The sequence below is a fragment of the Sardina pilchardus genome, chromosome 5 (genome assembly GCF_963854185.1).
Source record: "Sardina pilchardus chromosome 5, fSarPil1.1, whole genome shotgun sequence".
NCBI lineage: Eukaryota > Metazoa > Chordata > Actinopteri > Clupeiformes > Clupeidae > Sardina > Sardina pilchardus.
This window is the reverse complement of record NC_084998.1, coordinates 9335444-9360446: the sequence shown is the minus strand read 5'-3', so window position 1 is coordinate 9360446 and position 25003 is coordinate 9335444. Positions and strand designations below refer to the sequence as shown.

Sequence of the window (25003 nt, the reverse complement as noted above, 5' to 3'; positions counted from 1 at the left end):
GACCGACTGACTGACAGAGACAGTTCCTATCCCACTGAGCTCTTGAGGATGGCATAAACATACTCCCCGTCATGACTTTCATCACCGTGTTTCTGGAAGGCAGAAAATAATCCACTGGTTTCAAATTAAATGCACAAGTGATACTCCGAGACCATGAGTAACAACCCTCATGTTCGGGTTAGTTAAGGTAAATTGTATGATAGATCAACAACCTGGTTATACAGAGCACTACAGACAGATACTTGAAGTTGAAATGCAAAATTCAGGATTCAAGATTTTATATCAAGATCTTGTTGAAGCCTGAAGGCCAATCCTCTGTTGGCATGGATCTCTGTATATTTCATCTCAGCACTGTGGTATCACAGAAGAGCAATATTACTGTAAGTTAGTAATAATCAGGTAATAGTGTTTGGACATTGGCTTGTGCGGTCCCTGGTGAAATTCACACTTGTACTGTATACCACTGACTTGAAATTGACACCAAGACACAGGGAATCACAGCATGAAGCATGGCAACAAATCCCTTGGCATTTAGGAATGGGCCTCAGTCCTCTATGACCAATGCGTTTCAGTTTATGAAGGACAAATCTTGAGGTACCTGAGCGGGGCATAACAAATGTCATGATGATGACAGACACTTGGCTAGATGGCAAAACCAATTGACACATAGTGAAATGACAAATGGTCTACATCATTGAGCAGTGTTGGTGGTGTGTATGTGTGCATGCGTGGAGGAGCATGTAATACCTGTGAACTTATCACTATTTGCCTGTACTTTTTATAGACCCCCTTTGCAAAACAGAGAAATTGCAAATGCACATTCCGTTTACATCCTTCTTCTGTGCTACTGTAAGGACTTCAGATGTGAAGTTAATTTATAGCAGTTTAGGTTAAGATCAAATAAATGGACTATCAAGAATATTTGTGTGTCGTGAAGAGGTAGTCCTACCTGGACCAGCAATCGTCTTGCGTGCAGGACGGTCGGTTTTTGCCCCACTCTGCCCTCTACTGGTCATGAGTCTACTGGCATTTTTTCTTAGCTTGTGTATGGTGTGTTGAATAACCGCTTTTATATCTTCCACAGAACAAATGAAACCATGACTCATTTAAAAGGATTCACCCAATCAGATTTATTTTTCTCTTAACAGTGTCTGGATTCACAAGTTGCAACAAAATAAATTCCTCTCAATCAACGTTTAGGTTAGTTTCAGTCAATAGCCAGGTCTCTTTCAGAGAAAGCAAAGGTCACACTACAAACAAAAGAGAAACCCCTCCTTTATGTATATATCAAAACTTTGATATATAAATATATGAAAAAATCATCAGACGTTTATCAAAAATAAGGAGGCAGGGAGTGTTAAAGGTTGTGATTGAGCTGTGCGAAAGAAACCACAGCTAAGAAAAGTGACACCAGAAAGGGCCAGAGTCATAAAACTTAACATCGACTGAAGGCTGTGCCCCAACTTCGGCAAGGTTCTCCATCAACCATTCTTCCCACTTCTAAACTATTACCTCTTGATTACATCAATGTATCTGCTGAGATACACAAACTAATATCCATGCATCCCATAAGGAGAAGGACTCGTGATGCCCAGCAATCTTTAAAGAATGCATTTGCTGGCATTTCCATCTAACTGCCTCGTGTTGTTTCCTAATATATTGTGGCATTGCAAAGTTAAGACAAAAATTCTTCTGAAACTGATACTGGAATGGGTGAGCAGTTTTCTTTAATGTACAGATCACACAAATAAACAATTAGACTTTTTTGGAAACTACCCAAGAATGGGAGGGGGGGGACGTTGGGTAAGGGGGGTATGAAATGCAATTTGCAAAATTGGGACACAGCCTACGCCTTCATTTGAACAGCATCAATCAAATATCAAACACAGCAAACAAATTCTGAACGTAGATGTTTCAAAGCCAAAATGATTCACCAGATGTTGAAGTTGTACGGATGTTGGTGACAGGTGAGAACGTCAGTGAGGTTTCTGCTGCTACTGGGATGGATAAGGATGATTCATGACTGCTAGGATGAAGCTTTTAATTCAAGTCTGATCTATTCAGGGTAATTTACTGTGCACGCCAATTTTCAGACACATATTGTGGTTGAGCACCTAACAGTCTTCAAAGAACTCAGAACACTATTTAAGTTCTGAACACTTCTTAATGACCAAGGTATGTTTCTTTTTTACTAACTGTAACATAGCAACACGATCAATTAATGAAGATCTGTGCGTGCGCTCAACACCAATGGTTCATAAGCAAAATTTACGATGTAAACAAGTGCAGGTCTGATCCTTGTCTTCGTTTTGCAAAGGTACACAGTAAACTGCCCAAGACATCTTATCTCAAGCAAGTATAGAAACGCAGCTTCAACCTTGTAAACACTGCCTGTTGAAACGCCTTGGTTTGTGCTGCACTTGTGTGGGTAATACGAACAGATTTTTTTAACACAAGGCACTGGATTCTGATTTTGGTTCACTGTCCAGAGTTAACAGCACCAACCCGGTCAACACAGGACACGTTTGAGTGTGCTAACTTTGTACAAGTTGTCGTCTCAATTATCTCGGTTTAACCATTTTAGCTTTTTCCTACTTCGTTCGTCTTTCGTTCACCTTCAGTCATTAAATTACTAAACGGCTCAGAATCATTTGCAGCCCCAAAGCGACCCCCCCAGGAATGATAGGATCCAGCCTGATCTAGATATGCGTAAAAAGTCTAGCAACCAAACTGCAGAGGGGCAACGAGTCCCCAAGTACACCAAGCCCATCTACCGCCACTTCTCCGCTTCTTTCTGATAAGATGCAAGACGTTAGTCTCCCATCAGGAGTTTAGCTTTGCCTCGGGCGAATGTGGCGGCGATGAGATAGTGTACGGAGTAAAACAAATTAAAAACGAGAGGGACATCCTTCACCATTGTCCTCGTTCGTGAAATTCTGTTCACTATTTTTTTGTTTACGTTTTTTTGATGATTATTGATTAAAGTGCCTGACAATCTTTGGTCTACCAACCCTTTAAGGCTGCAATATCACAAGCCATGTCAGAATGCTTTCATCCCAAATAAGAGAAAACAGCAGAAGAGCGAAAAAACAAAATATACAATAGTGTGTCATTCCAGGTATTTTAAGTTTCAGGTTTCTTTTTTTCTTCTTCATCTTAAACTCACAGTTTCAACTTTTTTCAAAAAATAAATCTCTAGGAGAAACAAACAAGTGTTAACATCTTCTTCACCATACCCTGAGCAAAGAGAGGATGCCTCTAGTGAGACTAAACATAAGACTTCATATATTACTGTTAAAAAAATTAATAACTAACGACAATAAAAATGATTATCTGGATATGTGTTTGCATGCTATGACATCTCACTCCTCGGAAGCAACTCTGTCTGGGTGCAAAGTCTCCAAATTACATGCTGAACTTTGACCCCTAGAAAGTAATGCCAACTACGATGGACATGTGACCCACCAGTGTTAAAGAATCGGAGGGTAAGCAGACGCAAGCCTACGGTATCAGCATGTGTGGGGAAGCCAATATGCCAGCCTGTCGTTGTCCGCTGATCACAATTTCCCTTGGAAAGAAAAAAACACCCTCTGACTGACTACATGTCCCGTCAATAATGGACAGGCGTTCGACACCCCAAGTCTACCCAAATTATGCCGTTTCTACCCCCCCACCCCACCCCACCCCACACACACACACACCCTCCGATATCAGGGAGACGTGGTCTCTTGGCGATGCCATCTCTCTCTCACACACCCCCCCCAACCCCCCACCCACCCACCCCTGCTGCCAACCGGCGCTGTCTAAAACCCGCAGACAAAAGACGGAGGAAGCGGGTGGCATGAGAGGGCTTTTGGGGGGGCGAGAGGGAAATGTTTCCAGAGGGTTCGCCGCTGTCGCACCAAACAAAGGGGGACAGAGTAAACTCATTCAGAGGGCACCCATTCAGCCCAGCTCAGCCGTACCACAATGCAGCGCTCTGGACAGAAGCCAGTGGGACGGGGTACACCGACACAGACGGGGGGGCAGGTGGGGTTGGGGGGGGCATACAGTAGATTCATGGGGCCGCCAAACACAGACCAACTACCCGCTTAGTAAAAGGACACAAACAGACTAATCTAAAAGGGAGGCCCACGGGGCTGCCAATGCACCCGACAGTGGACCGACTGGAACAGACGCTCAGCAGAGAGGGACTGACGCCGCTGGCCACTCTACCGGCCAGCGCTCAGAGGACTAGTGTGGGGGGGGGGGGGGGGAGGGGGGGTGGACTAGTGGGGGGCGAAGGGAGGACTAGTGTGGGGCGAAGGGAGGACTAGTGGGGGGGGCAAAGGAAGGGAGGACTGGGGGGGGTAGAAGGGGGGTGGACTAGTGGGGGGTGAAGGGAGGACTAGTGTGGGGCGAAGGGAGGACTAGTGGGGGGGGCAAAGGAAGGGAGGACTGGTGTGGGGCGAAGGGAGGACTAGTGTGGGGCGAAGGGAGGACTGTGGGATGTTTCGGTGTCATGACGGCATTGCCGACAGGAGGTCTGTGCATAGTTCACAGGTCAGGAAATGGTGGGGGGATATTTTCCCCACTCGTGAAGAGGAAAGCTTAAAGTGACGTCTATGACATCTTGCCCTCTCAGGCCTCAGACAAACTCATCCACCAACCTACGCACCCACCCGCGCACACACACACACACACACGCACTCATGTGCACATGAATTCAAACACACTCACTCAAATACACTCACACACAGCTGAAGGCAGCTTTTTTTAGGTCCAGTTTTTCTTCATATTTATAAGATCATCTTAAAATATTATCAGTGAACAGACTTGTATGTATTTCTAAGAGCAATTCAATACCTTAAAATTCAAGAGCTTGTGATAGCATTCATGGAATCTACTCAAAAGTTTCATAAAAGGTGTAGTAAAAACTATAATACGCATTTGCTAAAAACATATGAAATATATTTTATTCTATGTGTCGAGAGCCCTGTGAAATGATGTCTCTGAGATGTGCGCACTGAGTTCCATGCTAATGTTCAAAGCTAACGCTAAACCTGGCTTCGGTCTGGGTCCACCACCCAAGGCTCACCAAACTCTGATGCAAGACTATGAAAACGGTCAGCACCTCACTTCAACCACCAGCTACAAACTATAAAGCCACATCCTGAACACAGACCTGCACCTCTACCGAGCGCCAATTTTGACGTGAGTGATGAGCGACTCCGAAAGAGAGGAAATCTCTGCCTTGGTTGGTTCAAAACTGGACTGAATCTGAGGACGGCGATTGGGGCCGCAGTGACATGCCAGCGCTGGTATTGTACTCGTTCGGCAAGACACGGTAAAAGGAGCTCTTTCAGGTCTGGAGAGTCTGTGACAAAATAAACTTAAAACACACCGCTGTCCACAGAGGCTAAAAAGCTACGAGAGGGACAAAGGGGTTCCTGCCTGCCAACAGAGAGTCTTCACGTTTTTGTCATATATAATCTGTTCCTATAAATATAAGTGTGCGTTTGTGTTTTTGCAGAGCAGCATGCAGCTGTTCAGTCCTTCTGTTTGCATGCTGGGAACTCTAATCCACCCCCTTCTGCCCTTTAAAAAAAGGAAAAGAAAAAGAAAAAGAAAAAAAGCCAGTGTTATTGCTCAAAATGATTCCCATAGTAATGCCCCAGGGCATTTCACGTGGCTCGAGCAGTAGGCCCCCCCAGTGTTGGGAGGGACAGATTCACACACGCCTACCACTCTCGCCACTTAGCAGCCTTGAGACACCAACTTGAATACCTCCGCCTACAACCACACCATACCCCACGTCCCACCCCTCAACCAACCACGCCACGCCACCAACCCTGGAGCATGCCTCCTGTGCATGAAGTAAACAGATAGGTCTACACACCACGTCGCCCCCCTGTGGTCAGGAGGCTGCACAGCAATTTCAAGAGAGGTCCCCGTGATGGAGGCTGACCATATCTTATATCAGAAGCACCTAGACCAGGTGCCAAGCAATGTTTCCCAATCCCCACTTTGTTTTAAGGGAAGGACGTTTATAGAGAACTTGTAAACCGTCACAGCAGGGCAGTGCACACATTCGCTCGCTCACACACACACACACGCGCACACACACAACTATTGGACTGTAAACAAGGAAGACAGGAGTGCTGCAGGGTGGTGGTCGTGGACGGACTGAGATGGGAAGAGGGAGAGCTAGATGTGTATGATGGTGCGTAAATGCTTGTATGTGTGTGTGTGTGTGTGTGTGTGTGTGTGTGTGGGGTTACATCACATTTATGGATTTATATAGTGAGTGAACGAATGATGGGATGACACTCTTGCCAACTGACTTTGTGCACCCACACCCCTTCCTCTCAAAACAAAAATACTTTCTGGAAAGAACAAGGGGGAAATCTCCCCAAACGGATGCTGCTTGGGCTAACAACTTGACAGACAGAATCCCCCCCCCCAAAAAAATTAAAAGTAAAAATAATAATACCCATATCCAAGGTCACTGGTCTAAAACTGTAACAGACTCTTCAATCAGTAGTTCATCAACATTGGGAGAGGGGCTCTCTTTTTTCTTTTTTTGTTTTTTACCAAGGGTGCACACAGTTGCTTCTGGAGGCCACTCCTGGCAAAAGAGGAGGTGCCGTCCATTGCTCCAGCCACTCCACCCGCTTCCTCGTCCTACAGAGGGAGGCCTCTGGCGCTCTCCAGCATGACCCCCACCCCCCGCAACCCTTTAGTTCCATGGCAACAAGCAGGAGAGGAGCCAATCGGAGGCCAAGCGTTATGAACCGATGCCCAAGACTGTTTCCCTGTGGAGCTCAGCTGAACAGCGAGTGACGGGTTTTTTTTGGAGGGAGGGGGAGGGGGGCCGAAGGGAGTCCTACCAGTCTTAATAGAAGTAGTAAGTAGTAGAAGTGATCAAAGTAGTAGTAGTAGTAGCAGCACTATCTGTACTGTAACAGTAGTAGTAAAATGGTGCCCTAGTAAGTTGTCGGTGCTGTTGGTTGGTCAATTGGTGGGTGGGTGGTAGAGAGTGTGAGTGCAGCTCTACTGGTCTCCCTTGGCGCTGTTGTCCAGGGCGGCGGTAGCGGCGGCGGCGGCGGTGTCGACGGGAGGGCCCGAGTTCCGGGAGCGCTTGTAGAGACGGTAGCCCTTTCTGCAGAGCAGGACGAACCAGTAGACCTGCGGCGCCATGATGCACAGGTTGCCCAGGTTGGTGGACAGGGGCAGGTGGAAGGGCACGCTGTAGAGCGGCAGGCCGTAGTGCTGGCCGTACACCCAGTACATGTAGGGGAAGAGCGAGATGCGGCACAGGAAGAAGGTGAGCAGCACCATGCCACCGTTGGCCTTGTGCACCCAGTTGTCCTGGAGCCCCAGCTGCGACAGGGAGAGAGAGGGACAGAGAGAGAGAGGGAGAGGGACAGAGAGAGAGAGAGAGAGAGAGGGAGGGAGGGAGGGAGGGAGGGAGGGAGAGAGAAAGAGAGAGAGGGAGAGAGGGGCAGAGAGAGAGAGAGAGAGAGGGACAAGGAGATGGGGATGACATAAAAAAACAAAGGAAAGGATGTTGATTAATATGAAAGGGGAAAAAGTCACCAAAACAATACAGTGACTGAAAGAGCCACATGTTAAAGCAGTTTGGTATGTCACAGAAATAACATTTTAAACAGGATTTTAAAATATACAGAATTTCAACATACAGAATTGTATAAATTATATAAACTGCTGTGTGAATTGTTCAGATACTTTGTTACGTAGAAATATGCATTCCGTGCAGTGAACAAGAAGTGCATCACACTGAGCTATCTGGTAACCTCTAGAGTGACCAGATTAACTTGACCTCCATCGTGTCAAAGTACAAGAGCCATGATGACACAAGCGCTCATTAAGAACAACACAGCTCCGCACTGTTCTTCCTCTATCTGGTGACCCTGCCATGGAGAGGTGCTGACTGAGCCGAGTTCATGACTGAAGCCGCTGTTTTCTCAACCGGCCACCAGGGTGCAGTGTAACATGTGTGGCCGAGCGGGACAGTGCCTAGTCACTGAGAGAGAGATTCCTCTCGATCGAGCTCAATTCTGAGTCAGGAGTCAGCAGAATTGAAAACAACAGATTGCAGAGCAGGGCCCCCAGACTGTTTTTCTTAAGGGGCCAGCAGTTCTGACACTGGCCGACTGACAAGTCCTTTTTAAAAGGAACCGGAACTGTCGACTGGCAGCGTATTTCCTCAGGCTGCTCTGCGGTAATGCTGGAGTGCTGCGTAAATTCTCTGGAATCTGTTTAAGATGTACAGACATGCAAATGTGAAGTGGTGAATGAGTGAGTGTGTATATGCGCGAGTGTGTAAAGGTGTGAGTGTGTAGAGGTTTGTGCCAATCTCTCATCCCTGTACAAAAGCTACATGTAGGTCACTGGTGTTGTTTATGTACCAACAAGAGCGAGTGTGTGTGTGTGTGTGTGTGTGTGTGTGTGTGTGTACACACAATACATGTCGGCTGTTCCTAGAGCACGCCTCACCTGGATGAGCATCTTCCCCAGAGAGACGAACGGAGTGCTGAGCTCTGTGAGGAACAGGCAGCCGATGAAGAAATCTCCCTGGTCTTTCCTGAGGAACTGAGCACCAGAGAAGAGAAGAGAACACACGCGTCAGACTCGGCACCCAGACCACAGGCACGCCACGCCACGGCACACCACACACCACAATACACAAACACACCAAGCACAGACAAGAGTCTCGGGAATATACCGCGACAGGCCAAAACAGTGATAACACAAACGGACATGTTGTAATGAAAGCGAGATAATGACCCAGTGCGGAGCGGTTGCTCAAAGACCTACGACCTCCAGTGAGTGACACAGGGCCAAATTGACCTGATAACGCACAAGGCAGCGCCGACCGGCCAGGGACGACTCGGCAGCTCGCAGGGATCGCTGTGCTCAGAGCCACAGTGTGTGTGGAGAGAGAGAGAGAGAGAGAGTGTGTGTGTGTGTGTGTGTGTGTGTGTGTGTGTGTGTGTGTGTGTGTGTGTGTGTGTGTGTGTGTGTGTGTGTGTGTGTGTGTGTGTGTGTGTGTGTATGTATGTGTGTATGTGTGTGAGTGTGTGTGTATGTGTGTGTGTGTGTGTGTGTGTGTGTGGGGGGGGGTTGCTGCTGCAGCCACTACAGCAGTTAGTCTGATGGGGATGAAGTGGCTTCACTTGTTTAATGAAGCAGGAGCAGGGACAGTGAGACCTGCCATCTGTGCACAGACTAATGACCTGACACTGACACAGCCTGATGTCCCCAACACACATCTGCCTTACGGATTAGAGACGCGAACTCATCTCACCTGTCTCAGAGACAGGCACTGGGGATACAATAGACTCTGGTACTGGACACTTAACTCATTTCACCTCATTTACTTTAGCTCTAAATAATGGAAATTACTTCATACTGACCTGCGTTTGTTGTACTTTAGATAATGTTTATTTGGGATACATGCATTTGTGCTTATTTGTGTGAAATACAGCATTATTACTTTGGCACAATTAATGGAACACGCCAACTTCTTGGGAAATCAGTTTATTGTATGTCTACCCCGGAGTATGATAAGAGGATTCAAACCCCTCTCTTCTCTGAGTGTGCAATAACCCAGTCTGACACTGTAAGCCTAGCTTAGCATAATTCATTGGAAGTGGGTTAGAACAATTAGCCTGTAGCTAGCCTGTACCTGGTCTGCCCACTTCCAAATGAATCATGCTATGCTAGGCTAACAGCAAATTATCTATTTCCCCAAAAGTTGGCGTTTTCCTTTTAATTACCCCAACTAGCCTCTGATGGCCCAATCAAGCACAGTGAGACTCGGAATGAATGGCCACACTGCACCAAACACAACTGGAAGTTGCCCTATCAGATTATCCGTCGTATCAGCATGACTTAGTAACATGCCGTTATTCTTGTTCGTAATGAACTAAACACTGGTAATTCGATCTAAAGCTCCCGTCACCAAAAATGCCTGCCAAAGCATTTTAGTACATTCAAAACCCCCCCCTCTCAGCAACCAGTAACTTTTATCTGTCTGCAGAGCCACTGATATGGGTGTTACCTAGCTTTGTGTGTTTGCATGTTTTGTGTGTGTGCGCGTGTGTGTGCGTGTGTGTTATACGAGTGTGTAGGAGGGACACAAAGGCCGTGTGGAGGTGGGGTGGTGTATCAGTGCAGCAGCTGGCTCTGAATAATAGAGGCGTGGGTAAGGCGATCTCATATCACCGCCGCCACTGACAGACCCACAAAACACGGCAGGGCCAGGTTTCCAAACCACCTGCCTCCCATGGACTGAAATATTAGCTGCAGAGCGTGTGCATGTCACTGTGTGTTTTGTGAGTGTGTGTGTGTGTGTATGTGTGTGTGTGTGTGTGTGTGTGTGTCTTACGTGAGCCTGCGTGCATGCGTCGGTGCATGTCTGTGTGTCTAATCAGTAGTGTTGATGGGTCGGCGTAATGACAACACCGATTGGCCAGACAAGTGCAGGCAGACGGGGGAAGGGAAAGTTCCCTCCCAGTCACCATGTTGCTCCATTTTCGCTTCCTTCTCTCTCCCTCCCTCCCTCCCTCTCTCCCTCCCTCTCTCCCTCCCTCTCTCTCCCTATCCCTCTCTCCCTCTCTCTTCCTCCCTCTCTCTCACCAGTGTCACAGGCAGCAGGATGGTCAGCAGGGCGATGTGATGAAGGACCAGCAGGAACTCCCGACGCACAAATGAGTTGACCGTCCGCCACGAGTGCTTCTTGTACTCCTCGTGACCCTTGACCCGGAAGCGGTTGTAGTGGCTGAGGTACATGGCAAAGATGTCGTATGACATGTAGGGCACGCCATACCAGATGACAAAATAGGTGGCAAGCCAATGCCTGAGAAACAGAAGAGAAGAGAGAAAAAAGGAACAAAGAGAAAGAATCAATGACAACTGTGACATTCTAGATGGACATTCTATGGTGACATTCTATGTGGACGTGAGGGCCACATTGTACGTAAAAAAACCCCCATTATTGACACTTCTACTGTCCAGTGGACCGACCGGAAGGGGCGGTCACTTAGGTTCCCTATAGTGAATTTCCTCCTGTCCAACTTGCCAAAGTCCCCGTTCACTAGATTCCTTAATCGCTTCTATTAATTGCTGCCACAAAAGCCATACAAGCACACTAATAGAAGCTGTGTGATCTGATTAATTACATCCAATGAGCTCGCTACACATGCTGGAGCACGCATCCTAAACTGTGTGTGTGTGTGTGGGTGTGTGTGGGTGTGTGTGTGTGTTTTAGGGAGGGTTATACAACCACACTGATATCACAGGATTATTTAGCTGTGCTTCACTGTGTGTGTCTGGAGATCTGTGATTGTGTGTGCATGTGTGCACGCCTGCACACACACACACACACACACAGAAAGTAAACCATCATATTGAATTAATGCTAAACAGTTCCACTGCGCACATATGGCTACCAATTCTTGACCTGGAATAATTTCATACTTCATATTCTCAACACTGAAATATTCATTGGCCAACCAAGTATATTTACAAGTACACATTGACCTGAAAACTAGCAGAGCGCAAAGCAAAGATGGCCATTTTTTTTTTTCCTCCCTGAGCCCGGTCTCGCTGGCCCTCACTACTGGCTGGCCGTGGCTCTTTGCCCCCGCTGCTCAGGATCATGTCTGCTGCTCACGCGCTCGGGCCCAGCGCTTAAGCCTCCACGGAGGGATTACCGGGGCTGCTGGGAGTATTTTCGCCGGGACCTCCTGGCAAGGCCGCGAAGGGGTGGGGTGGAGGTGAGGGGGGGCGGGGGGCGGGGTGTGGGGTGGTCGGATTACTCTATTACGCTGTCCTCCCGCAGCCTGTTCCCTGACGGCCAGGTGGCAGGTCACACCACCACAGGTTCTGATCCAGCCAGAGGGAGAGGATGGGAGGGGTAAGGGCGGGGCGGGGATGTACTGTTGTGGGGAGGGAGGAACAGCTGGCACAGCCAAGGCTGGGGGATCAGACCCGCGCGCCACGCCGTCCTTCGGGGAGAGGACGGGACAGGGCGGCGGGCGTGCGAGCAGATGTGGAGCTGGAGCTGGAGTGAAGGTGGATCTAAAAAGGCCAGCCATCTGGAGGGGGCTAACGGACGTAATTGCCTCTCTAGTGGCCGCTCAAGTAGGAGATCAGGCATTAGCATGTAGCAGATCTGCGCTAAGACACGAGTCACAAATGCACCCTGTGCAACTGTGGCCTGCTGGAATGCTGGAATGCTAAGCTAAAACAAACTTTCAACTAATATTTTAAATTATCATTCAAACTAAATACATTATATTGGTGGATTTATCAACTAACAAGAAAATATGAGTGCATGAAAGGGTGCAGAAACAGGAGGCAATTCAGTTATTTATTTATCTCTCTCTCAGTACAGGCTATCCTTAACTGAAGGTCATGTTGGTTGGGTGAACTGGGGAAAGAGGTTATTGTACTTACTTGTCACTGATCACATTGCCCCTACACGCGCACACCACGATCACCCCAGCGGTGGTGGCCATGATGGCATGCACCGAGGACACCAGCCTGGGAGGGAAGAGAACACACAAGAGATTCCAGAATGACTCACGGAGCCACGGCAACTATATCAGTCGTGCAGAGTCTGCAGACCCGCTGTGGGTACCTGCTGGCCAAATGTCACAATCACCAGATGGTTTAACCCTTGAACAGAAGGTAGCAGCTACGTGGGCCTCTACCAGGTAAATGCTACACACAATTGTCAAAAAGGCTGCTATAATGAAAAAGACAAAGCAGGAACGGAAACCCTGGAAGGTGTTAAGTGATTCTGAAATATGATGATACAACATCCTACTGGAATTATGATTAGGGCTTTTGTGGGCCCCTTGCCAACATGAGCATAACTATAGCGATTTAGCAAATGCTTAGACTTAATTACATTGCATCATCCCCACTGTGCCTTAGTGAGTTTACCCCTTTATCCTTTTATGGACTGCAGGAATGACCCAGTGGCGCCATAACCAACAAAGGCCTTCATCAGAGGGATATTCTACAGCTCTGAAATGCTCACGGATGTATGGCAAAACCTAAGACTTTTGTTGCTCTTAGTTGGGGGGGGTTTACATTAAAATCCAGCCATGCATCTTTCTGTTGAATTCTGCATGGCAAGATCACTGTACAATTCTTCAGAAAGGTCCACGGGGAGGACCCGGGTTCGAGTCCAGCCTGCGGTCATTTCCCGATTCCCACCAGCTTCTGCTCACTCTTTACTGTCCTATCTGAATAAAGCCATCAAGGGCAAAATATACACTAAAAAGTTCCTTAAAAGAGGGGAGTGAAGTCTACTCCGAAGGTTGACCTGATAAGTGTTTTGTGACTAAGGCTGAAGTGAAGCAAACTCCAAGAGACTGTCAAGTGGCCGTCGCCGTAGCCAGGCTGGCGCTTCTTCAGCATGACAACGGCGGACACGTGAGCCTGGCTTGTCAGCTCACGCTTGAGTTAGCCCCCCCGGTTAAGCGCCCCCAACCCACTGAATTTTCAGTGCCTCGCACTCGGAAACACTGTCACAAGACCCAGATTTGCACAATCCACTCTTTGTGTCCACTCTCCTCCTTTTGGAGTTGGGCGAGGAACAGAGGGGGCAACCAGACGGGGGAGGAAAAGGTTGCCTTTGTTTTGTTTTGTCCGCCTCCCTCGCATTTCGCGTACATGCATGCATACGCATACACAAACGTAAAGTACAAACACACACACACACGCACACACACACACACACACACATAGTCTGTCTTCTTGGCCCAGCAGTGGAGAGGGCAACCTTGGTGTGCCATGTTAGATGGACTCTGCCTCTGATTTCTCCTCCCCCCATTACTCAGTGGGGCTGAAACGTGTTGGGGGGGAAAACTGGCTGGCTCATCCGGAGCTCAGCTTGCGTCTTCGGGGTTAATGGAGTGTGCAGTTGAGCGCGGAGCAGGAGCTGAGGCTGCACTCGGCTGTGTGCTTCGGCCAGCGCCCGGAGCGGAGCGGGAGCGGGGGCCCGAGTGACGACAGAGGCAGGATTCAGTGGGGAGTCGACTCGACTCGAGGGGGAAAAACATCAACAGAAGACCACTTGAGAGCAGGCAAACAGCTTAGAGCACCTCACCCACTTACCTCCACACAAACACACATGCATCTAGGTGCATGCGCGCACACACACACACACACACACGTGCATACACAGACAGACAGACAGACAGACAGACAGACAGACAGACAGACAGACACACACACACACACACAAGTGCATACACAGACAGACAGACACACACACACACACACTGAGAAATTGCTTTCACTTAACGGTGGGAATGATGACGGTGCATGGCGCCGGTTCATTAACACCTCTCTGACACATTTCTAAGCTGAACTCGGAGAACAACCTGACCGGCTTGTTTTCTCTCCAGACGTCTGGTGTCACTCGCAGTCAGCCAATTTGGACACACACTCTTATCCCTCATCACTGAGCAATCAGTGGACTGAACTCAATTGAAGATAAAGTACATGGTAAGCGATTAGCAGTGGTTGACCTGACATCCACAAGTTCAGTGGTCAGGGGGGGAAAGGGAGAACAAACAGCAAGACTGGCCAGAGTCCAAGAATTTAGAAGCAGCAATTTCAAGGCATGTCCTAAAAACCACAGCTTCAATACGGTCAGCCAAGATATTTCATGCATGAAATGGGTCACATTATCAGGAACAGGCTGATCTAAACTTCAGAATGTGTGTGTGAATGTCTTTGATCTGCACCAGCGAATACAGCACAGAGGGGTCCTTACAATGGCCTGTCTCTGATGCTTAAGGCTGGAAGAAGAGAAACACAGGCTTTACTTGTAGCCTTGTACCCATTAGCCATCATCATATGGGCAAAAATGTACTCAACTTGGGGAAGGGATGGGAACCACTGGTGTCAGGACATAGGCACACTGAATGACTCTCCCTTCAACGACACCAATCCACTTGGGAAGTGGACGCATTGTCCAGAGCGTTGGTAGTTACTTAGGATATTACTGAGGAGAATCCTACCCTACCAATCCTAACCACATTCAAAATGTTACGCCGGGATGGGGAGGCGATTGTACTGCGGAAGGCACGGTCTCTACAATGAATACGGATTTGGACTGCTCAATTTAAGTCTTAGGGCTACTGCCAAGGAATTCGTCGGACGATTCACAAAACTTAACTATTCTTCAGCTTAGGCAATTCCGGCTGACCCCTTATCAGTTTGACACAGTGTGTTTGTTTGCTGGCGATAGATAAAAGCACTACATATGAGAAAAACACCCAAGCACTTTGGCCCCGAGTCACGTGAAGAATACCGACCAATGAGAATGACATGCGGCGAGTTTGTTAAAATACAGTTAAGTCGACTTAACATAAGTATTGTATGTATTTGAGAGGGATAATGTGAATGTCTTCTTGATATCTACTACTCAGATCGTAATTTCCTAATTGTCTCAGAGACAGAAATTCAAAAGCCTGGTATGTTCACTTGACGGTACGCTGATATGCTGACCTAGTGACATTGATGTAACACGGCCAGCATTTTTTTGGCTAAATTCTAACGTGAAATGATAACGTTAATCCCAGTCTTCGATCCTCTATATTTTGTAGCAACTACAGGGCTGCCAATGACCAAATTCACACTCACAAGCTTGATTTGAGTAACATGAAGTTTGCTTTGCAGGGCATCTCGTGACATCTCATAAATCTGACACTTATGTTGAGATTATAATGTTACAAAGTACATACTACCTCTGAATGAATACAACAGACAGTTTAACCTGTAAGGCACCAGTTAAATCAGTCAATACCCCTGCACCGTTACTGAGCACAAGTAATAACGCTAGATGTCTGTGTAACGTTGACTATCGTTAGATATTAACATTATAAATGAGCATCCGAGCATCCACCATAACTTCTGTCTCTGAGTATCTCTCTCCTCTAAACAAGTTCGAGTCAGGCTTTTACGTGGGATCTTATCATAAGGATAAATAAGCCAAGTCAATTAAAGTTGCCTTTAAAAAACAAGCAACGGGACAGTCAGCTACACTGTTAGCTACTTAATATAACGGCGTTATCATTTCATGCACGAGCGCTAAGCTAGCATACCCTTGTGACACACACGTTGAATGTTCATTATCTAGATGCATCGTTAACGTTTCATTTATTTAGCTTAACATTACATTGGCTAATATTTTCACAAGTCAATTTATGCTAGGTTAGCTACATTTTATACACCTCTCAGCCTAACTTGGCTAAACCATGAGGCCGTCCGCTCCCTTTCCAGCAGATAACGGGCACTGATCCGTTAGGGAGGATTATTGGCAATGTGATTTGAGAACCGAATGATCAAGGATAAAAATTACTTACCTCTCGCTAACAAGAACAACGTCAGCATCGGTCCAATGTTTGAAAATGGACGGTAGCACTTTTCGAAACAGGAAGAACAGACCTGGAAAAACCACGACGCCGCAGCCAAGCACTTGCAACATCCTTGCGCAGCACTTGTCCGGCTAGCTAAGATATATCTATTATTATAATCTGGGTCGACCTTCGGCGGCGTAATTTAAACACCTCGGTTCAAAACCGGTGACTGGAAATTGCTGTATATAATAGACTGCATTAGCTAACGTAGTTCTCACGCCACCAGGTCCAGTCACCGGTGACCGCTGTGCGTTTCCCTTGCCTCAGCAGCAGTACTCTGTACACAAAAACTAGCGGTGAAGGCAGCCGGCGATTGATTGGTCTTTACTCCTGGCGCAAAGCCGGTGGCCAACAAACAAGCTAACCAAGTAGCTAGCTACATCTCACAGGATTACACATGAAGAAATCCAACATTAGAAATGTCATTATGCAGTGCGTTTTATCCTTGAGGTTCCTTTTACAGATAGGTCAAATATAAATGATACGCCCATTCAAATGACTATTTTTCTCGTCAGGACAAGTTCATGGATTCCGTTAGCGCTCATCCACCGCTCGACAAGCATTCTTAATTCCTGTGCAATGCTACAGCCTCAACTTTGGGAGAAGGCGCCTATATTTTTGCAGGACAGCGCCCTCTAGATTTTACCTAAATTAGAATATAGAATAGGCTGGGCCTACAGAACCAGAAATCGGCCTGTTTGAAACCTTATCCATAATTTGAATTTGGTCAAAATTTACATTATCCCACGAGGTTAACCTGCAAAACGGAGTGTCTATGCATATACTATGAGGTGAAACTATAGTATATTTCACGTCTAAAATATTCCTTCATTCAGTTGCTGACATCATGCCAAAGGGAGTTAGTCACTGGCACTGCAATAATGAGGCAAAAGGCACACAATTGAGAAATAGCTCACTTGTTCATTTGGAAACTACTGACACAAACATCCACACTGTTGCAATTTGTTGTTCTTTTCTTAAAAGAAAATGCCATTGCAATCATGTTTGTTAGTTTTATTAAAGACATTCCTGACTGATTTAGCCCATTATGTGGCCCACTTACAAATGAGTTTGGCATGTGTCTATTTCTGAGTGTTGGGGGGAAAGTTGCTGTAACGCCATGCTCACTGAGTGGTAGCCGGCTATGGTGTGAGGGCTTAGTGACCTTCAGGTCGCTCAGTGCTGATTCCATATACAGGAGCCCCTTTGTTTTCTATGGGCACCGTTGGACAGAGCCCCTAATCCCGTACTTCCCTCCCACTCACCCTAGACCACCTCATGGGCTAACCAGTGACGTCACTGTCTCTCTCCCTCCCTCCCTCCCTCTCTTTCTCTCTCTCTCTCTCTCTCTCCGGGACATTTGCCCAAAGTACAGCGTCCTCCTCTACTGTCATCAAGCATAAGATATTTCACTGAACATGGAATTATTTTGACTGAGTGAGATGAATATAGATGTGATCCATACATCCACACATGCCTACAAATATTCCCACACAATGTGGAATGTAGGCTACATTTTCCGTCTATTGTGAGATGACCTAAATGCTGTTAGTTATGTGCTGTTTGTATTTATTATGCCTTTGCAGATAGTGTCTTGGCAGATATCCTGCCGGTATTCCACAATTCACCTGTCAGTATCCCAGGGAAGCACTGGGGATGAGTGTTTTTATGGCGCCCCTTGAAGTATTATCTGTGAAGGCTTCATGTTGTTTATGATAGGCTACTGCATTTGAATAGATACAGTGATAAGACTAGTAAGCCTTTGAACACCCTCAAGAAGATGGTCAACATAGCAGTGGTTCCGTGAGAGTTTCAATGGACGCAGCTTTATCTGTAAATAACTATTGAAATATTTGTTTTCGACAATTTGAAATATCATGTGCCTACTTGAATCACTTGGTGAAGGTGAGACGGGTTATGTCAGTTAATTTAACGAATTCAGTTTTGCTTTAACACACTCGTCCTGAAATGTATACTCTTGTGAAAGGACTCAAGTTGAAGCCTCAGGACAGACTCTGTCTTCTTATGGGTACTGTATGTATTTCCTTTAAAAGCTACCTTTATTATTCTAAATGCAGTGTAACACAGGGTTTTAATTTCATTTCTCTCTGTCGAACAGGGATCCTTTCGGTTTTCAAGATGTCTGTGGGTGGCCCAGTCTCAACAAAATCCGCTTCTGTGAGCACTGAATCTATGCCAGTGGAGCATCTGTCCACACCTTTGGCAAGTTCCACCACACAAACGGACATTTCACCATCTTCACTCCAACAGAACGCCACTGACTCCAGCCCGCAGTCTTCAAGTGAGGCTCAGTTCCCTGGTGTTTTGGTAGGTGTGGCAGTGGGAGCCATCAGTGGAACGGCAGCTGTAGGTATGTAATGCAAGCAAATGCAAACACACACTGCTGTCATACAATAGCTGGTTTGTTTGGAAACTGTCACTCAATAGAGAGCCCCTCGGGGATAAATAAAGTTTTTTGAACTGAATTGAATTGAATTGAGCCCTTCAAATTGTTTGTAGAATAATATTTCCAGGATGGTTTCAAAGAGGTCTTCTTTTAAAGACAGTTTGTTTCAGTATTCAGAAAGAGTGCCTTTCATTATGTTAAGCATTTCATCACACATTTTTTAGCGCTACTTTGTTTGGGTTTCTTTAGCCTAACGAATGAGTGAAATGATAAATGCTCACTAACCTACTCATCAAAGCTGTTTTTCCTCTTCCACCCAAATATCCAAATTCATTCAAATATTCCTATTCAAATGACAGTCATTTCTTACCCACCCAACCAAATACGTTTAGCAGCATAATGGATTGCCCTGTGTATTACATGACCACTGGATAGGCAAAGGCAAATGTAATTCTAAAAATATTGCACTTTTAGTTTAACTAAATTAGTCCACGTAATCTAATAATGTGTCTCTTATACCTTTTCTCCCAGGTGGATTGATATTTGCAGGAGTAAAGTTGAGTGGAAGACTGGGTGGTTAGGGAAAGGTCTGCTGATGCAGAATGCAGATTATAGTGGCATTAAACATATATTTTAATGGAACAAAAAGCATATCATACAATGGTACCGTTACCACACTGCATATAGCACATCTGTCTTTATGGTTCATACTGAATATTCATATTTATTCTGTTTTTCTTAAGATATATTCTGAATACACTGTACAGGCTACAGTATATCTATATTATTCTATCTACTATTATAATGTTACTGCTAATATTGCACATATCTATAGGCCTACATGTTGTTCATATTTTGCTCATACATATTTATTCTGCCCTTATAAGTAACTAATACCTGCACATATTTATATTGAATTTATATTACTCTAAACCACTCTCTGTAAACCAACGGTTACGTGTCTACACTGCACTATATTTCTTGTCCACCACCTGTCTATACTTTGCATACATTGCACTTGTCTGCTCTTTGCACTTCTGGTTAGATGCAGACTGCATTTCGCTGTAAAGTTGAACCTAATCTAATGTGCCAATTGACCGTTCTTCAGCATATTGAGCTAAGCTGTATTAAAGCCATATAATGCCAGTGCTATTCTCCCCTTGTTGTCACTTTTCATTTTGCATCAGTCTTGCAATGTGCAAGGTTCCCTAAATGTTGGAATATGATAAAGGGCACCCTCAGCACTGAAAAGTATGAAAAATTATCACTTCTCCACCTCTGTCCACATAGAGAAAAACAGGCATACCAGGTGCACAATAACACAATGACATACGCTATTTCTCTTATTACGCCTTTAGGTCAGTGTACAGTAAAATTATTTTGAGGCTATTTTTAGGAAAAAAGCTGCATGCTTTAAAGCATAATATATACCGTATGTATTGTAAAGCATTTTCCCTCTTGTCTTAAAGTATAAAGCTTCCTTAAAAATATAAATTGGAAAATAAATATCAGAGCTCCAGTGTGTTTTCTATCAAAATGTCAATATGCAGCTATAGTAATAAGTAGCCTGGCCCTACCATATTTACCACACTACTCCATTGACTGACTTGATGAAGGCTGATAAGGGTTGATTTTAAGTTAATCATGATGAATATCAACTTCAATTGCAATGGATGATAACAGTTCACTTCAACAGGAAGTGGTCCTAGGTATGGACATAAGAATTATGATGAAAAGCAGTCATTGCTTCATGATAAGCCCATTAAAAAAAATAACCAAGGCCTCTTGAAGGAATGTGCCAACTTTTTTGGGGAAACAAACTTATTTGCCATTTGCCTCAGAGTTTAAAAGAAAGAGGATACCTGCTATTATATACACAGTATTCTCTTTGAGTGCAACAACCCAGGCTGACATCCTTAGCTGAGCTTAGCATATTTATTGGAGGTCAGTTAGCCTATAGCTCCCTTTTTGCTATAGGCTTCCTATAGGTTAACTGGTCCACCACACAGAAGTGTTTAATATGATATTATAATATTCTTGCCCTCATGCCAGTTGGCTACTTTAGTATGTCCCAAAATACAAGATGAAGGGATTAGAGGAAGGTATGGCCGTGGCTGTCAATGTTGGATAAAAACAGTTCATTTCAGATGGACCCTCACCTGATGGGTATATGGAGTCTTCAAGAACTGGAATACAGTCTTTTCTGTGGTATGTTAATATTTCAGTGGCTTGAATAAATAGAGGTTTGAACATTGCAATACTGAAAAAGGACAATGTCCAAAGGGCTCTTGCCAAAATGGAATCAATACAAAACCTTTAATTTACAATATATTGAGGGAAAAAAACCCTAATATGTTTCAGAATACATTTACATTGCACTGTTCGGCCTGCAGCCTATTAGATTCCCCTGTAACCCTATAACCTTGAGCAATAACTACACCCTTGAATAAGGAAGACAAATCAGTCACACGTTTCAGGCCATTTCACTTTCCCCAAGTCCATTTGAAAGTGAAATAGGGAGAGGAGGGGTCATCCCCATGCAGGCTTCCTTCCTTTTGCCTTCCGTCTGAACTGATAGAGCAGGAAGAGTGCATGCGTGCCTTAACAAGAGACCAGGCCCGGGTCCTCGGCAGCTGTTACGCCTGCAAGGGGCACGGAGGCACGTGGGAGCCTGCAAAAACAGCAGGAAGAGGACTGTCTAAAAGCAGGTAAACGAGTTGTACCACTCTCTCTCTGTCTCTCTCTGTCTCTCTCTCTCTGTCTCTCTTTCTCTCTCTCTCTCTGCCTCCGTCTCTTCCTGCTCCCATCCTAACAGGGCAGCACATCAAATATTTAGACCTCTTTGAACAGCTGCTTTCTAAACAGGATCCAATTTAATCCACTACAGCACCCAGCAGCCAGTCCGTCTAAACCCCCCGAAGCTAAAAGGAGAGAGCGGAGAGTCGGACTGTGTGTAAGGTGTATGTGTATATGTTTGTATAAGACATGCCCATAATGTGAAAAGAAGTGCATAGTTAAATGTACAGCTAAAACACACAAAAGCACACACACATGTGCAAGCACATTCATGTATCAATGAGAGACTTCACGGTTTGCTGTACACTGACTGTCTTGTTACTGTTAAAAGCTGCAGCTAAAAGACCTCCATACTGTACTACAAAGCATGATATACTGTGGCCTGAGTAGGCAGTTAGACTGTGGACTAAGAAATATGAGACAGCAGCCTTAAAGCCTGGGACACAGTGACATACTGTGGGAATGACACACTCATCATGCAGTAGACTGTAGACCTAGACAATGGCTAGTTTCTCACAGTTCAAATGGGCAGTGCCTGGGCGTAGGGTTACCCGTGTTACTAGCGGACAGTCAAGGTGAGATAATTCTATCCTTCTTCTCCTCACAAATTAGGCTCCTCACAAACAGATCATCTGTCTTAGCCTGGAAACCTAATCTGCAGAGTCACTAAAATTGCCCAAGCAGCCGCACACGCATAGACACACCACATACACACACAAACCACACACATGCATATTCTCTCTCTCTCTCTCTCTCTCTCTCTCTCTCTCTCTCTCTCTCTCTCACACACACACACACACACACACACACACACACACACATTGTGACAAACACAAAATACTGTAAAGTATAAACTTATAAAGTATAGACATTCCCTGTATTCATTTTAAAATGGATATTAAGTATGTCAACATCTACAGTAGTTTATAATACAACAAGACCCATGTATTTATAAAGGAACACAATCCATGTATAGTATATATCACACTTACACAACAGTGATTACCCTGGTGTAAATCACACTTAAACTCTTCGCTCTCTCACACACACACACACACACACACACACTGGGGGGTCACGCCAGGATGATCCCTCTTCTCTCTGCTGTAGGGTCCGAGTAAGCATGTGCTAATTACTGTTCCATTGAAAGCTTCCCCCTCTGCCTGAAACACACATACTGTAGCACACAGTGGTCAGGCAAATGACAGGATAGACACGGACACAGACACACACACACACACACCACAAACTCGCACACACACACACACACACACACTCACACACACTCACACACACACACACACACACACACACACACACACACACACACACACACACACAGGCATGCACACACGCACGCACACACACACACACACACACACACACACACACACACACACACACACACACACACACACACATACACACACACACACACACACACACACACACACACACACACACACACACACACACACACACACACACACACACACACACACACACACACACACACACACACACACACACATGTACTGTATATGCACTCTCTGACTTCCCAAGCTACAGTAATGAGATCTATGACAAGGCTTAGTCCATCCTCAGATGTCACCACAGATCTCGTGTCGTTTCACTCAAACAGAGTGACGCAGCACAATAGAACAACTTAACTTCAGAGAGAGCACAAACAAAAAAAAGAGATGAAAATAAGAGGAACAACTGAAAACAATTGTCACGATTGTTACACAAACCAATAAACCAATGTTATTCACTTTCATGTAAACTAATGCTATTAGTTACTGCTACAGAAATTTGCAGCACCGTGTCAATAGTTAAATTAAACCCTCAAAAGTTACCTACTGTGCAATGACAGAGGACATCATGTCCTTTAATATATTAGGTGTTAAGTCTTGAACATTGAACATGAGGACATACAGTAAAACATCAGTGGACAGTGAGATAAGATTTGTATACCTAAATGATTAACTCTTCCACTCATTGATAGTCTTCATATCTCCATAAAACATTTGTTATCATAACATAGGTTAGGCCTATTGTCACATGCAAATACACTGATAAAATGTCTTTTGTAGTCAGACTTGCACTTTCATTATCGCTATCACTATAACCAATATAGTTCACAGTGTACAGTGCAAAGAGATAGTTAATAACCCCCCCCACACACACACACACACACAAGTATACACACCAGGGATGGAAATTAGCACCAGCCACCAGCCAAATGCTGGTAAAATGTGAGAGTGGCTGGTAGATTTCAGACACAAAGTCATATTTTAACATTGAGTGGCTGGTTAATTTCACCAGAAATCTGCTATTGGCTGATAGATTGTCACATTTTCAAATTTTAATTTCCACCCCTGATACACACACACACACACACACACACACACACACACACACACACATTTGTTGTCCTGCTCATTCATTAAAGCTGCAGCCAAGACCAGGTGCCCTAATGGACCAGGTGAAACAAATGGGTTTGTCTTCGCCACCCTTTATCACTGGTGTAACAAACCAATATAATGTTATTTTACTTTCATGTTAATGTTAATGTAATCCAATGCTATTACTGCCTCTTAATTATTCTTAAAACTTTAAATATTATGTAAACTATATTAATTTGCAGCACCATGTCAGTTAAATTAAACCCTGAAAACGTACTCTGCAACGACAGAGGACATAATGTCCTTTAAGGTCACCCAGAGCTGACTCGGTCACTTTACAGACACTGCCCTCTAGTGGCGTATCAGTACTGCTGCACATAATATATTGGGTGTTGCGTCTTGAGCACTGAATATGAGGCCATAATACGTCAGTGGACAGTGAGATAAGGTTTGTCAGGGAATACCTAAATGATTAACTCTACTACTTCCATTCATTGAAAGTCTTCATTACTCCATAAAACATTTGGTATTAGAGCATATAGGTTAGGCCTATTATCACATGCAAATACGCTGCTAAAATCTTTTTTCTTGTCAGACTACCACTTTCATTATCACTATAACCAATATTGATTTTAGGCTTAGTGATAATGAAAGTGATACATATATATAATCAAAATATGCCATTGCTATTGCTATTGCTATCATAAGTTCATCTCCCCAGTCTGTCAGAGGATCTTCATTATGAGTATGTCATATGACACTCATTTATGCACTTATTACACCCATTTATGCACTTATTGTGGCTTTTTATGTTGTTAGAAATGCTAAATGTTTTTTTCATGTTGTAAGTCGCTTTGGTTAAAAAGCGTCAGCTAAATGAAATGTAATGTAATGTAATGTTCAGTTCACCCATCTCACATACAGCATACACACAGCGTAGATGGAAA

General features: G+C 45.1%; 1 protein-coding gene across 2 annotated transcripts; it reads right to left on the bottom strand.

Moving 5' to 3' along the window:
• Positions 1 to 4408: 4408 nt before the first annotated feature.
• Positions 4409 to 17012, bottom strand: tlcd3a (TLC domain containing 3A). Of its 2 annotated transcripts, none has more exons than XM_062536314.1 (5): positions 16395 to 17012; positions 12466 to 12552; positions 10645 to 10864; positions 8500 to 8595; positions 4409 to 7362 (listed from the first exon to the last, which is right to left on the bottom strand). In XM_062536314.1, exons 1-5 carry the CDS (start codon positions 16514 to 16516, stop codon positions 7033 to 7035), a joined length of 855 nt encoding a protein of 284 aa, XP_062392298.1. In that variant the 5' UTR covers positions 16517 to 17012; the 3' UTR covers positions 4409 to 7032. The 2 variants fall into 2 exon arrangements, with proteins under 2 accessions (XP_062392298.1, XP_062392299.1); XM_062536315.1 differs by lacking the exon at positions 16395 to 17012 and adding an exon at positions 14327 to 14412.
• Positions 17013 to 25003: the final 7991 nt, after the last annotated feature.